Below are 14,148 nucleotides of genomic sequence, written 5' to 3' on the forward strand. Positions count from 1 at the left end.
TTATTTAGGTACAAGTCTTTTCTTTTTATTAAAACTAGATCTCGCTTGTTAATTTAAACCAAAATACTACATTACCCTTAGAACTGAGACAGACAGATACGAAGAAACACAGATTAGAAGGGTATCTATGTAAAAACAAAGTATTCTGAGGGGTACATATCTAAATATCAACTTTAGAAGTATGATAGAATAATGGTATAATATACCCGCCTCTTAAAAGAGAAGGGTAGAAGTGTAAAATCGTCTAAAATCATCAATAGATAATAAGCTCTTGTTCGAGCTCTAAATCTAAACCCTAAAAAACCAACGCTTTCCACTTCAATGGTCGATTCCTTTGGATTCCTTATTAATTCCCAATTCCGCCGCATGTTCTCCGGAATTGGACACAATTGATTCCCTACTTATAGCCCCCACAATTTGAAGTTTTTCTTCGATTTCTTTGTTACGCGAACCCAATAGATTTTTTTGACAAGTTCTTTCGATTTCTCATATAAAGTTTCAATCTTTGGGTGAAGAATGATGGGTTCTCTTCAACTCGTCCATGTCCCTTCCATCTCTCCCTCATCCGATCTACGTCGCCTCTTTAAGCTACAAAAGAGCAATAGATTTCCATCTTTGGTTCACCTTCCATGTATCTCCTCTTCTCTCGTCTCGGAGACGAAGCATAAGGCAGCCACCGCCAAGCCTGTGTCATCTAAGAGCAAAGAGGTGATGGAGACTGAAGGAAATGTCTTTGTGCGCACCTATGCGCGAGCTCCAGTAGTGTTCAAGAGCGGCAAAGGCTGCGTCTTGTATGATGTTGATGGGAAAGAGTATTTGGACATGACTGCTGGGATCGCTGTGAATTCTCTCGGGCATTGCCACCCGGATTGGGTGAAGGCGGTGGTCGAGCAGGCCAACACGCTTACCCATGTCAGCAATGTCTACTATTCAATCCCTCAGGTGATCTTTTTTTGGGGTTTTGAATGTGTTCTAATTTGGAAGCTATATTGGTGTTCTTTGTTATTTTTTTTAAGTTGTGTTTACTTTTGTTGTTTATTGGCAGTGATTTCTGGGTTCAAATCAGTTTAGGAGAGTGTGGATGTTTACTGTGTGTATATAGCGGTCTTTACATATCAAAAAGATTTTGCTTTACTCAAGAAACAGGTTTTAGTTCTTTAAGCAGTCCACCTCTCCCTGCTTAATCATGATTATAGGAGGCTTTTTTCGAGTTGAGTTTTGTATTCATCTTACTTTCTTGCACTGGAAGTTAGTTGACTGGTTTCACGGTTGCCCAACATTGTTTTAGGTTCAGAATCAAGTTAATGATCAAGTTCAGGTTCAGAACTAATTTAATGGTCAATTGCACTTTTCAGATTCATAAGAGATCTTAAAGAAGGGTTAAAGTTGCATTTTCAAGTTAAACAGCAGATGTTTTTACCAGAATGCATGACTTCCATCAATGAAACCTGAAAAGCAAAATCTCTTTCGGACTATCTTTTGATTTACCACTTACTCTATAAGAACAAGAATATACTTGGGAACATGTGGGTTCAGGGGAAGAGAAACTGTTAGTTAAGCTCACAGTTATATTTCCTTTATTTCTACATTTTCTCCTTTCTCCCTGGTGGTTAACATGCTCATGTCATGATGATGTAGGTGACACTTGGAAACCGTCTTGTAGAATGTTCTTTTGCAGACCGTGTGTTCTTTACAAACTCTGGAACTGAAGCAAATGAAGCAGCTATAAAGTTTGCTAGGAAGTTCCAGAGGTTTACACATGCCAATGAGGATCATCATGCTACTGAGTTCATTGCTTTTACTAATAGTTTCCATGGAAGGACGATGGGTGCACTTGCCCTCACGAGTAAGGTGCAGTATCGCCTTCCATTTGAACCTCTCATGCCTGGTGTTACCTTCATAGAATATGGAAATATTGAAGAAGCTAGAAGAACGATAAAATCAGGCAAAACAGCTGCTGTTTTTGTGGAACCTCTTCAAGGTGAAGGTGGTATATATTGTGCGACAAAAGATTTTCTACAGGCTCTGCGAACTGCATGTGATGATGCTGGAGCCCTTTTAATTTTCGATGAGGTATGCAGTTTACAAGTTATTCTTACATATGAATTGTTTATTTGTTACTACTTCACCTCTTTTGGCATATGTACGCTGCTAAATTGTTTTGCTTGACTCCCCCACATAGTTCATTTCTTTATCCTTCTGCCTTAAGTTCATCTCTAGAAGGGTGTGACTCAGAAGGTTGTCAATAAGTTGAAAGCTAGTTACCAGATATGTTTCATGTAACTTACCTGATCCAGATGATTATTATAAATTAAGAAGACTTCTTTGCCCGAGTTTTAGAAATCATTGCGTCAGGAAAAAAATTCCCCATTGACGTTAACTGAAGCAAATCATTAAGGAGACTATGACTTCAATTTTTCCTTATAGATGTAGAATAAGAATGCATCAAGAGGAGTGTCATGTTATAGTTGATTATCTTGTTATGTCATTAGCTATTGGCTTGTGGGACTTCTATCACTCCTATTTTCCAAACAAGTTCTAGGTTTATCCTAAGCTGTAATTGGAGTCAATGACAAGATGTACATTCCAGCATGGTCTACAAGTAGATGTTTTTCTGATTGCTTTTATGCTGTTGTACAAATTGTAGCTCTTTAACCAATGTAGAGGAATAAGACCCATCTCTTGTGATGTCTGGCTGTCCTTCCAACTTCCAAAGGAACCTTAGACTATTAAACTGCAAACAAGCTTTGAGGAGCAAACCCCTCACCATATGAATTCACCAAGGGAGCTAGGAAAAGGCTAATTCATTGCTTCTGTTCTTACAGTTTTATTTGTCGTTCACCACAAGGACTCTTCTCATTATCTCTGTTTCTGCTTATAAAATGTGAGAAAACTGTTATGATCTTTTCAGTCATGTGTTTCTCCATCAAATACAGGTGCAGTGTGGGCTAGGCCGAACTGGTCATCTCTGGGCTCATGAGGCTTTTGGCGTAGTGCCTGATATTATGACTCTTGCCAAGCCCCTCGCTGGTGGTCTACCAATTGGTGTTGTTCTGACTACTGAAAGAGTTGCTGCAACTATTGTCTCTGGGGATCATGGCAGTACTTTTGCTGGTGGGCCTCTTGTATGCCATGCAGCCCTTGCAGTGCTGGACAAAATCCGGGAACCTAGTTTCCTGACTAGCGTGACCAAGAAAGGCATCTACTTGAAGGAACTACTCACTCAGAAACTCGGTGAGAATCCACATGTGAAAGAAGTGCGAGGACTTGGACTCATTGTTGGTATAGAGTTGGATGTGCCAGCTTCTTCCCTTGTTGACGCATGCAGAGATGCTGGCCTGTTGGTGCTGACAGCTGGGAAAGGGAATGTTGTCAGGCTAGTACCTCCGCTGATCATTTCGGAGGAGGAGCTGGAACATGCAGCTGAAGTTATAAGGAAATGTTTGCCTGTACTTGATGCTAATGTGTCAAATTAGGTGGTAGATCCAGCTGGATTTTGTAAGAGCAGTCTGAATTGCTTTCATGTTATAACTTTTGGGGATGGGTTGTGAACTTCACAAGGTTGGATAAAGTGAATCCTGCAAGCATTGTGTTGTTGAATTTTAATCTGTTGTAAGATCATCCCTACATATGTTAGCAAAAAGTGAACATGTGAAAGGCGATTGGCTTGGTCTGAATTGGTAATTTTTCCCATTAATTCTTATATAGATTTACCTTATTTAGTATATGAATATATGCTCTCTTGATTACTATTTACAGTAGGATAAATTTAAAGCTTTTGCATCATTACCATACCTATTTTGCACATTAAGAACCTTATGTGGATCTTGAGATTCTATTATGATGTTGGATGTTGGTGGGAAGAGATTTTTTTTGTTTTAATTGTATCCTAGGCATCTGGCCTACTTTCTCAATCGTGAAGCATACACACAGTACTCCCAAAATGCATATACAAAGGACTATGACATAATAATTTGCATGTTCACGCCAGTGTCTATATTCAGGAGCAGGTATGATGGCAGGAGAAATGCTGCTATTCTGGTATCATGAACTTTTTTTTAAACTGGAGACCAGCTATAAAATATGCTTGATATGAGGTAGCAGCAGCTGAAGACTGTGAGGAGTATTCCTTTGGAAGCAATGATCGGTTATTATTAATGTAGCAGTCTACAAGGCTTTTGCTTTACTCCTACTCGACAGTACAAGAAATGGTAATTACATACCCCACACAGCACTTAGTTTTTTCTTTCTTTCTTTCTTTCTTTCTTTTTTTTTTTCTTCCTTCATGATTCTGTTTTATTACTCTCTTAACCTCCCACTGTCTCCGTATCCTTACACTTGAAGATGCAGTTCTCACCTTGGTTCTCAATGAAGGTTCCAAGAATGAAGCTTCCACACTCTGTAATGGTGATCATCATCTGCGGCTTTGCATTGGCCGGCATAATCTTCACCGAGGACCTTCGTGTTCTCACGGGTATATCCATCCTTAAGCTCAAAGCTTGTTCTAAACAGGATGCAATAACCAATTCTAGTAAGATATTTTCAGGTAACCACATCTTATGTCTATATTGCACTTCTCCTAGTTCTGCATTTGTGAGAAATGGATTGTTTCATGTTAATTGTTACCAGAGGAGAATGAGAAGTCTGCCCTCCAGGATGACATTGTTGATGAAGAGAAGGTTTCATTTGATCCCAGTGAGTGTAATGTCACAAAGGGGCAGTGGGTGTTTAATAGCTCCAAGGAGCTTCCATATACTGATCAGACTTGTCCATATCTGGATAAACAAGTAGCTTGTACAAGGAATGGAAGGCCCGACACTGACTACTTGTACTGGGAGTGGCAGTTGGATGATTGCATTTTGCCAAGGTCAATACATCAAACTTCGACCTTATAGACTTACTAGTTAATAGCAGTAATAGAGACTGTCTAAATACATGAAACTACCGTATATATTTGCAGTTTTGACGCGCAAATTGTGCTAAAAAAACTTAGAGGAAAGAGGCTGATGTTTGTTGGAGATTCACTGCAGAGAGCTCAGTGGCAGTCTTTTGTATGTCATGTACAATCACAAATACCAGAAAATGCGAAATCCATAAACCGCAGTAGATCTTTATCTGTGTTCAGGGCAAAGGTAATTTAGTAGTGGAAGGAAGCAGCTGCTATAGAACTTTTATAATTAGTAAGAACCTTTTGTTGATTTGTAGGAATATAATGCAACAATTGAGTTCTACTGGGCACCTTTCCTTGTTGAATCCAACACCGACGGTCGTGTTATAGCAGATACGAGCAAGAGAATCCTGCATGTTGATTCCATCTCCAAGCATGCAAAGCACTGGATAGGAGTGGACATCCTTGTCTTTGATACATATGTCTGGTGGATGAGTGGTCAGAGGATCAAATCTGTGTCAGTTAACAAAGAATACACTTGTTCCTGTAATATTAGCTATATAACAAGTTTTCATCAACTTTCCTCTTGATGGTACAATTGTCTTCAGGTGGGGTTCATTTTCAAATGGAGATGAAGGTTCTGAGGAGCTGGAATATTTTGTTGCTTATAGGATAGGTCTGAAGACATGGGCTAATTGGATTGATTCCACTCTAAATCCAAACGCCACAAGAGTTTTTTTCACTACAATGTCTCCAACACACATGAGGTTTTATATATTCTCTCATATTTCCTTTATGCTAAGTTGTTTACTGAAACAAGCTCAAACTTGTTACATCTTAACAGGAGCTTAGATTGGCACCACAAAAATGGGATCAAATGCTACAATGAAACAAAGCCAGTCATGGAGAGAGGATTCTGGGGAAGCGGCTCAAATCGAAGGATCATGGAGGTGGTCGCAAGTGTGATCGGACGGATGAAAGTTCCGGTGACCTTCCTGAACATAACACAACTTTCGGATTATCGAATTGATGGTCATGTATCAGTTTACACTGAATCACAAGGGAAGATACTGACTGATGAACAAAAGGCCAACCCAAAACTCTATGCTGACTGCATACATTGGTGTTTGCCAGGAGTACCTGATACCTGGAATCAACTTTTGTACTCGTATCTATGAAACAAAAAGGCTAAACAAGCTCAATTCAAACCATGCCTAACTCTTTGGATCATCTCATAGTACATTGCAATGATCTGAGATTTGTCATTTCATGTGCTCTAGTATCCCTTTCATGGGCAACAAAAGCCAACAGGCAACAATTGGTGATTAACTTCACATGTATCATGTCAAGCAAAAACTTTGACACTGTGGGCTTGAATCAGCCTTCTCTGGCTGCATATACTTCATGCTTTGCAACTGGGAAATGACCAGAAACACAATATAGAAGTGATAGTCACTTTCATGGATCACAATATTGATAGCAATAGTCCACCACCTCCTTGAGTGCCATCTTTATATCTTCCTTTTGGGTTTCTAGAGAGGGATGAACAATATTATGAGCTCATCCCCTGTCACTGTGAAGAAGAATTATTGGGAGAAAAGTTAGGTATAAAAGTGAGTTAACTTACTTTTCATTGATCACTTTTGAAGATATCGACATGCACACAAAGAAGGAAAAAAGGAATATAGCACAAATTATGTGTTCATTATGGTTTAAGTTTTGTATTTTCTTTATTTTAAATTTAAAAAGTATAAAGTGATCAAATTAAAAAGAGTGAAAATGCACGGCGTAAACTATAATAAACATATAACTGATAGGCGTGAAATGAAAAAATAAAAAGAAATCTCTAAAAATATATATAGAGTTTGGCTTTGTGGAGATGTTGAACTCCATATAATCTTTATGATTAAGACATGAGTTGCTAAAGAGGTGGTCCTTAAAAGTGGTTAGTTCTTTACTAACTAACTGAATCCTTTGAAGAAACCTGCTACACTTTTTTATCATCTTTTAATGGTTGACAAGCTAAGGAAGAGGGATTAGGTAAGATTGAGTAGTTGTGCAATGCCAACCAAGAAGCAACTCAATAGTTTTATCAAGCTTACCTTCCTCTGGAATGTTCCAGATTCAATCTCTAAGCAATGCAGGGTTAATAATAATTCTACAGTGTTTCAGAGAGAGAGAGCAACTAATTTGATTGCTTTTATCACATGCCATTGGGTAAAACAGTGGTTTCCTATCATCTTTTGTACGATTCAAATCTTCTTCAGAAATTTGAAGATAAAAACATCATACAATTTGTCTTTATTACTATTTGATACTGTATTTTGTTATTAATATCTCAAAGTACCATCATCCCCATTAGAACATTTATCACATGGATGAGTTAAATTGAAATAGAATAATTTTTATATTCTTGATAGGAAGAAAAAACACATGAACAAATAGATAGTTTGGTTTTTTAATTTTTAATTTTTGAAGTATTAAATTATTTTCTATTTTGTCTTTTGTTGTTAGGTTAAATTAACCGTAAGGTATTTTTTTAGGCATTAAAAACAAAATGTACGCATGTCAACGATAATAAAGACAATTTTTAGTGTTTCTTTTATGAATGTGCTAATATTTTTTTGTATGATTGGTATGATAAAAATATTTTTAGGAGTAGATATTATTTAAGGTTAAATATGTTTTATCTTTCCGTTGTGCTTATACCTAAAATTATAAATGACGGTTAAATTTTTCTTCCAATTTAACAAAAAGCTGCGTCCAAATTACTAAAATACATATTTATATTAAATATAACAATTTAAATTATTTTTATCTAATAAATATAAAAAGTATTTTAGCAATTTGGACGTTAAATTGGATAGAAAATTTAACCCCAACTTTAGTCAAAAGTATGCAAACTAATTTAGTTAAAAAGAATTATACAAATAATAAAAATAAAAAAGATAAGATGTATTTAATCCTAATATTTATTTATAGATGTTCATCTGTTGCTACTACAACTACAACACAACACAAGCAAACAACCAAACAGCTGTCTTTGGATTGATGCATGACATATTCTTTTAGGCATCAATAATTGGTTTGGAACCTTCCTTTGTTTCTTTTACTCTTGTATCTCCTTTGAATTATTGTGTTTCTTATTGATGCCTTCCTCTTCTTGGAATCTGAAAACCTAGTCCATGTCTGCATCTAATGTTACCTCTGTCCTTTTCCTCTCTTACTCTGAAGCAATACCATTTCAATAACCATTAACTTTTAATGCATTAGTTTCCTAGAGTTAAAATACAGTTACCTCTCTCCTTTTTCCCTTTTGTTTGTCAATAGGGATTGGGGAATGATCATAATAACCTAATCATATATAAACCCAGCAACAATTGTTTCATGCTTCCATCTATCATGCAAGCAAACAAAATATATATGAACTCGTTGCTGCATAGAAAGCAACAGTTACCCAACACTCCTAGGATTTCTTTTATCTCTCTGCTTGCCTTCTCTTTAAGAGAAAGTGATCTCTCTCCAGCCATGATTCTTGATATGTCCTGCAAGGCCTAGCTTCCCATATCTTGAAGCATTAGAAGCACATCACTGGCTATGACTTTCAGGTGGTTGCTTGGAGTTTGCTCAAGAACAAAGCTACTGTTAGAATGTCTGCACTTGGAATTTTGTGGTTGTCCACAAGATTGGAGCCAAAATGGTACTCTAAATTGTGTTCAGATGCCATATACCTTTCCAAGATGTTTGGTGTGGGGGCTTCTGATTGCAGTTTGGAGCACTTTTGGGGCCAAGAGGAGTTGGTAACTTACAAAGTATAAGAAGTATGAGGGGGTTTAAATATCTGCATCTTATCTTGTTTTCAGAGATGTCAACAACAGGAGCTCTCTTTCACAAATAACTTCATCTATAATTTTAATCGACTCAAAAATAAATTGTGGTTGAAATTTTTAGATTATAAGTTTATCGAAAAAAGTATAATAGTCCTAGTCCAAGTAAAACATAGTTTGATGTAATTCTATTAACTCTTTTAGATTCAGCTCTCTTCCTGCAGTCCAGTCCTAATCAACGTAAAAGAAGGTTTGACACGAAGAAAAAAGTAATGAGATTATTCTACAAAAAGTACAGAAAGATGAAAGTTGAAAAAATAAGCAGAGTCTTCTTTAGGAAGAAGGCTAAAACATCATAATAACATCTTACAAAATATTCCAAGATTAAAGAGACACGCAAAGAAAGAAGATAAAAAAGAATGATATCAAACAAGCAGGATATCTAAAAGTAAAAATAAATCCAACAGTGCCATTTCCAATGCCCACATGATTAGTCTCCAGCCTTGCAACCCAACAAATACTCCCAGATTCACTGGATGGAATCACTAAAGAACAAGAAGATTCAACTTGTAGAACATGTGAAGATGTGGGCCATTTTTCTAGTGGTTTTCAGAGCTGTGAGTCAATGGATTGATAGATCTAGAATCACTTTAATTTGTTCTTCTTTTATTTTATTTTTATAAGGTAAAACACCCATAAAAAAAAAAAAAAAGCTTAAAAAAATTTAAGATAAGTTTCTCGAGATTTGGTAACTGGTTAGCCGATTAAATAGACTCCCAGAAGCAATTTTATTCTCCCTTTGACTAAAAGAATAAGTCTATTTACAAATTCTACAAGAAAACTTTATCTATAAAAATAAAAGGATGAGAATGACTGGCTAATAAGCTTTGACTAATTCAAGCATAGCATAGCATAGCATAGCATGTTTGAACCTTGTCACAGAAGAAAACCATATAATTGCGTTATTATTGAACCCAAAAGTTGGATACATAGTTGGGTTTTGGAAGTGAATAAATTAGCTTATTTCCAATCTACTATCAGATAAGAACACAACGTTGCTTTTTAATTGATTACAGAAATCTAGAGAAAGGGAAGCATTTTCAAATCAGAAGTCAATCATATTATAAAGCTTGATGAGTCATCTATTTTTCACACTCCCATCTTGGGATAAACTTCTTCAAACCTAAAGAGATTAAACAAAGGAAGGAGTGGAAAGGAACAATGACAAAATCCCGTGAATAAAAAGGAGTGGAAGGCAACAAAAGAGGAGTTGGTAACATCAGACTTCTACTATGATTTTAATTTCTTCCATATTCTCTAGTTTTAATTTCATGGGGAACAAAAAAAAAGAGATCAAATCAAAACTATTTTTTAATCAAAAGACTTTGATTAGAATATTCTTCAACTGCTTCAGAGAGAAGGAATTAAAGTACAAGAAACACAAATATATACTGATGTAATGTCATACCAATAGGATGTGGCCTTCTGCTAATATGCCAAGAACTATAAAACCTTCCAACACGTAAAAAGGTTGAGTTTTTTAAACGAAAATAAAAAAAAAAAAGTGAATCTTAGTTTTACATAATATTTGCATCATTTTAGAAATAATGAGTGAAAAATTAAGAGTAAGATAATTATTTGAGAAAGTGGTATGTAATTAAGAGATGGAAGTGCATGTAAGTACCCTTAATTACACATGTAGTTGTCTCAGTTGCTTCCTAATTAGCCAACCTAATTAGTCTTGATGGTTACATTCTAACCACCACTTAAACAAATCCCCTCCTCTCCCCTGACCAGTCCTCACCTAACAAAAAAAATATAGAAATCTCCAATCCCCTCTTCCCAATGCTTTCATGTTACTCATTGACCCACCTCTCCTCCTCACCTTCTCCTTGCTCTCCCTTCAGTTTAAGATTCCATCCTTTCTTCCTTTCTATCTCCATAGTGGAGAAGCTCAACAAAGACATCAGAATAAAGCAACCCTCGCCATCCAAAAGTATCATAGAGAGAGTATCCTAGAGATAGAGAGAGAAGCACCTTGAAGAAGCCTTTATTCCTCACGTCTTTTATATCTTCCCTTTACCTCTCTTTAGCCAGCTTCTATATGCTATAATGGGAATCATGTCGCGCCGTAAGCCGGGGTTCAAGCACGCGGCGGCGGCGGCGGCGGGGTCGACCACCCGGAAGGGCGGTAACCTGCCGATCCTCGTGATCGTCTTCGCGGTCTTCCTCTTCGTCACGTTCATGTACAACGAGGACGTGAAATCCATCGCGGAATTCCCGTTCAATAACGGTGGCGGTGCCGGTGCCGGTCACGGCGGCGGCAAGCCGCGCGAGTTCGTGCGCGGGCGCCACCGGCTCTCGGTGCAAGAGGAGGCCAGGATCAAACAAGAGAGCGTGCCCGTAGACGTGCCGGCGGCGAAGGAGACTAAGCTAAAACAGGAAGATCTCGAAACACAGGAGGAGAGTAGGATCAAAAAAGTACTCGATATACCGATTGACGTCGAATTACAATCGACGAAGCAATCATTAAAGAAGCAAACGAAGGAGGAAGTGGAGGCGGCCAAGGTAGAGGTGGCGAAGGAGAAGGAGCGGGATGTCCAGATGCCCAGAGTCAAAGAAGGCGAGGAGGAGGCGGAAGAGGATGCGATGAAGAACGTGCAAGAGGAGAAGGAGGAGAGGAGCAAGGTGGTGATAAGTCTACCGGATAGCTGCGACTTATTCGACGGGAATTGGGTTTATGACGACGTGAACTATCCGATCTACAGAGAGCCGGAGTGCGAGTTCCTCACCGAGCAAGTCACGTGCATGAGGAACGGCCGGAAAGATGACACGTATCAGAAGTGGAGGTGGCAGCCCAAGGGTTGCTCCATGCCTCGGTAAGCGTGCTTAATTATCTTCCCAATTATTCCGTAATTATTATGCTCTTGTTTTATTCCCATCATTACCACCCATCTTAAAAGACAAACCAAACCAAACCAAACCAAATCAAACCTACGGATAGATTAATTATTATCTCTTAATCTAGTCGCCAAAGATGGCCAAAAAGTATATAGCCGGATCTTTCCATGCTCCTTCCCATAGTAGACTTCTCCACACGTTCCACGCATCACGATGGTGATATGATCTACATCTAAATATTAAAATTTTAGGAATATTTTTTAGAGAATTATTGGAGTGGTATGAACGTAGCTGATGGTCACTTTCTAAATGAGCTGGGTTTTTTTTTTAATTTTAATGTGAGAAGGTTTGATGCAAAGTTGCTTCTGGAGAGATTACGTGGCAAGCGGCTCATGTTCGTTGGTGATTCACTGAACCGGAACCAATGGGAATCGATGGTTTGCTTGGTCCAATCCGTGATTCCACGTGGCAAGAAGACATTAACCAAGTATGTTAATGATGGGCCCCTCAATGTTTTCCGTGCTGAGGTAATTAATTATATCCGCAATTTATTAGTATTAGTTTAATCTGATGATGTTGGTCTCACGTTAAATTTATTTATTTTTTTCCTTTTTTTTTGGGGGGGGGGGGGGGTAGGAATATAATGCTACGGTAGAATTCTATTGGGCCCCGTTCTTGGTGGAATCCAACTCGGATGATCCCAAGGTGCATAGCATCCAAAATCGGATCATCAAACCGAGCTCAATCACCAAGCATGCAGTCAATTGGAAAGGGGTGGATTACTTGATCTTTAACACTTACATTTGGTGGTTGAACAATCTTGACATGAAAATCTTGTGAGTAATTAATCCTGTCCCATAGTGATTCAGTTTGTCAATTTTTTTGTTTTAATTATTATTATTAATTTTTTGTTTTATTTGGAGAGAGCAGGAGAGGGTCGTTCGATCGGGGATCGACAAAGTATGATGAGGTCGAGCGGCCGATCGCTTACCGGAGGGTTCTCCGGACATGGGCGAAGTGGGTGGACAAGAACGTGGATACTAAGAAGACGATGGTATTCTTCATGACCATGTCTCCTAATCACATCGAGTAAGATCTCGTCAATATATCTTATCTCTCTCTCTTCTTATTTAGCAGTATAAAATAATATACTACCAAGATGCCAAAATTCATTAAGAAGCTAAACAGCATATGGCCATTGGTATTCATAATTCCATCAACTATAAATGTCAGCTAGGCAGGTGGGAAAAAGTCAAAAGTGATGAAAATGGGCCCACCTTTAATTAAGAAGAAGAAGAAGAAGAAGAAGAGATGTGTGCATGAGTGATTAATTGTGTAGCAAAAGAATCACATGCACCACCTGAATCTATAGTAAGGTGACAACTGAAACATGACATAGTAGTAAGTTGAAGCCACTCACGTTCCACTAACTTTGCAATCTTTATTTTAAGTATTTTTTCCCCAGCTAAGCAATAGCAACTCTGGGAAAAGAGGACCACTGGGACATTTTATCATCCACTTTTGTAGCAAGATAGTCTAATTGTGTGACTGCTATTAACTCCTACCTGCTTAACTTTTTTCTTCTTCTTTTTTCCTTCTTTTTTAGGTGAAAATTAATGGGATTTTTTTTGGTCTCTGTGGAATATGTAGGCCGGAAGCTTGGGATAACCCTAATGGCATAAAATGTGCGTTGGAGACGATGCCGATAACGAACATAACGAAGCCGTTAGACGTGGGGACAGACCAGCGGTTTTTTGAAGTGATAGAAGATGTGAGGAAGACCATCAAGAGAGTGCCAGTTCACTTTGTTAATATCACGGCATTGTCGGAGCTCAGGAAGGACGCCCACACCGCGGTGCACACCCTCCGACAGGGGAAGCTGTTGACGCCGGAGCAGCAGGCGGATCCGGCGACTTACGCCGATTGCATCCATTGGTGCCTCCCGGGATTGCCGGATGTTTGGAACGAGTTTATCTACGCCCGGATAGCGTCCAGCCCGTGGCGGGAATAAATGAGGGGCCCCCAATTACACTTTGAAACAAATTTCTTATTTTTCTATTTTTATATAGAAGAAAAATCTTTTTTCTTTCTTTGTTTCTTTTTCTTTTTTTTAAATTGTTCCAAATTCGTTGATGTACTGCTGAGGACCATATGATGATGACACGAGCGACAGCAAAAGGAAAGGAGACTTTAGGTTTAAGATTGGGAATTAGGTGAAGCATAAGACTTGCTCGAATTGTATAACTTATCCAGAAGGAGGCCAAATGGAGATGAATAAATAAGATCAAAGCTGAAGGGGAGTGGTGGAATTTTTTTGCAAACTCATATATGAAGAAAAGTTTGATGATGCATTTTCACCCTCACCGGTGCTTTTCCTTTCTTTTTCTTTCCCCCCCATCTCGTGGATAAATTCCCGGATAAGTATGGAGACTAATCTGGAAAATTCGGATATAGTATTTGGTTGAAGCTAGAACTCTGAAAGTAGTGAGTGGAATTCCATGATCTGCCACACCTGAAAGTGATGCAAATCGA

General features: G+C 38.2%; 3 protein-coding genes across 8 annotated transcripts; all 3 read left to right on the plus strand.

Moving 5' to 3' along the window:
* The first annotated feature begins 284 nt into the window (after positions 1-284).
* On the plus strand, positions 285-3,662 carry LOC140775828 (acetylornithine aminotransferase, chloroplastic/mitochondrial). The gene is made up of 3 exons (XM_073119276.1): positions 285-942; positions 1,639-2,073; positions 2,937-3,662. The coding sequence occupies exons 1-3, from the start codon at positions 517-519 to the stop codon at positions 3,474-3,476; spliced, it is 1,401 nt and encodes a 466-aa protein (XP_072975377.1). The 5' UTR covers positions 285-516; the 3' UTR covers positions 3,477-3,662.
* Positions 3,663-4,073: 411 nt separating this feature from the next.
* LOC140775829 (probable xylan O-acetyltransferase 8) lies at positions 4,074-6,113 on the plus strand. Of its 6 annotated transcripts, none has more exons than XM_073119279.1 (7): positions 4,074-4,211; positions 4,351-4,546; positions 4,630-4,867; positions 4,961-5,132; positions 5,206-5,405; positions 5,497-5,655; positions 5,733-6,113. In XM_073119279.1, the coding sequence occupies exons 1-7, from the start codon at positions 4,209-4,211 to the stop codon at positions 6,064-6,066; spliced, it is 1,302 nt and encodes a 433-aa protein (XP_072975380.1). In that variant the 5' UTR covers positions 4,074-4,208; the 3' UTR covers positions 6,067-6,113. The 6 variants fall into 6 exon arrangements, with proteins under 6 accessions (XP_072975380.1, XP_072975378.1, XP_072975381.1 ...); XM_073119277.1 differs by having other exon boundaries at positions 4,075-4,211; positions 4,345-4,546; XM_073119280.1 differs by having other exon boundaries at positions 4,075-4,211; positions 4,345-4,531.
* A 4,402-nt stretch (positions 6,114-10,515) lies between these two features.
* LOC140776734 (protein trichome birefringence-like 28) lies at positions 10,516-14,129 on the plus strand. The gene is made up of 5 exons (XM_073120557.1): positions 10,516-11,594; positions 11,963-12,143; positions 12,253-12,452; positions 12,547-12,705; positions 13,267-14,129. Exons 1-5 carry the CDS (start codon positions 10,828-10,830, stop codon positions 13,625-13,627), a joined length of 1,668 nt encoding a protein of 555 aa, XP_072976658.1. The 5' UTR covers positions 10,516-10,827; the 3' UTR covers positions 13,628-14,129.
* Positions 14,130-14,148: the final 19 nt, after the last annotated feature.

Source organism: Typha angustifolia, chromosome 14 (genome assembly GCF_048772165.1).
Source record: "Typha angustifolia cultivar Huaian chromosome 14, ASM4877216v1, whole genome shotgun sequence".
Lineage (NCBI taxonomy): Eukaryota > Viridiplantae > Streptophyta > Magnoliopsida > Poales > Typhaceae > Typha > Typha angustifolia.

What these genes read in the sequence shown, in the direction of transcription:
- LOC140775828 (XM_073119276.1), top strand. Translation starts at nt 517, where the DNA reads ATGATGGGTTCTCTTCAACTCGTCCATGTCCCTTCCATCTCTCCCTCA. An exon ending in TCTACTATTCAATCCCTCAG is followed by an intron (nt 943 to 1,638) that starts GTGATCTTTTTT and finishes ATGATGATGTAG; the next exon opens with GTGACACTTGGAAACCGTCT. An exon ending in CCCTTTTAATTTTCGATGAG is followed by an intron (nt 2,074 to 2,936) that starts GTATGCAGTTTA and finishes CATCAAATACAG; the next exon opens with GTGCAGTGTGGGCTAGGCCG.
- LOC140775829 (XM_073119277.1), top strand. An exon ending in GATGATTGCATTTTGCCAAG is followed by an intron (nt 4,868 to 4,960) that starts GTCAATACATCA and finishes ATATATTTGCAG; the next exon opens with TTTTGACGCGCAAATTGTGC. An exon ending in GGTCAGAGGATCAAATCTGT is followed by an intron (nt 5,406 to 5,496) that starts GTCAGTTAACAA and finishes AATTGTCTTCAG; the next exon opens with GTGGGGTTCATTTTCAAATG.
- LOC140776734 (XM_073120557.1), top strand. Translation starts at nt 10,828, where the DNA reads ATGGGAATCATGTCGCGCCGTAAGCCGGGGTTCAAGCACGCGGCGGCG. An exon ending in AAGGGTTGCTCCATGCCTCG is followed by an intron (nt 11,595 to 11,962) that starts GTAAGCGTGCTT and finishes TAATGTGAGAAG; the next exon opens with GTTTGATGCAAAGTTGCTTC. An exon ending in AATCTTGACATGAAAATCTT is followed by an intron (nt 12,453 to 12,546) that starts GTGAGTAATTAA and finishes TGGAGAGAGCAG; the next exon opens with GAGAGGGTCGTTCGATCGGG.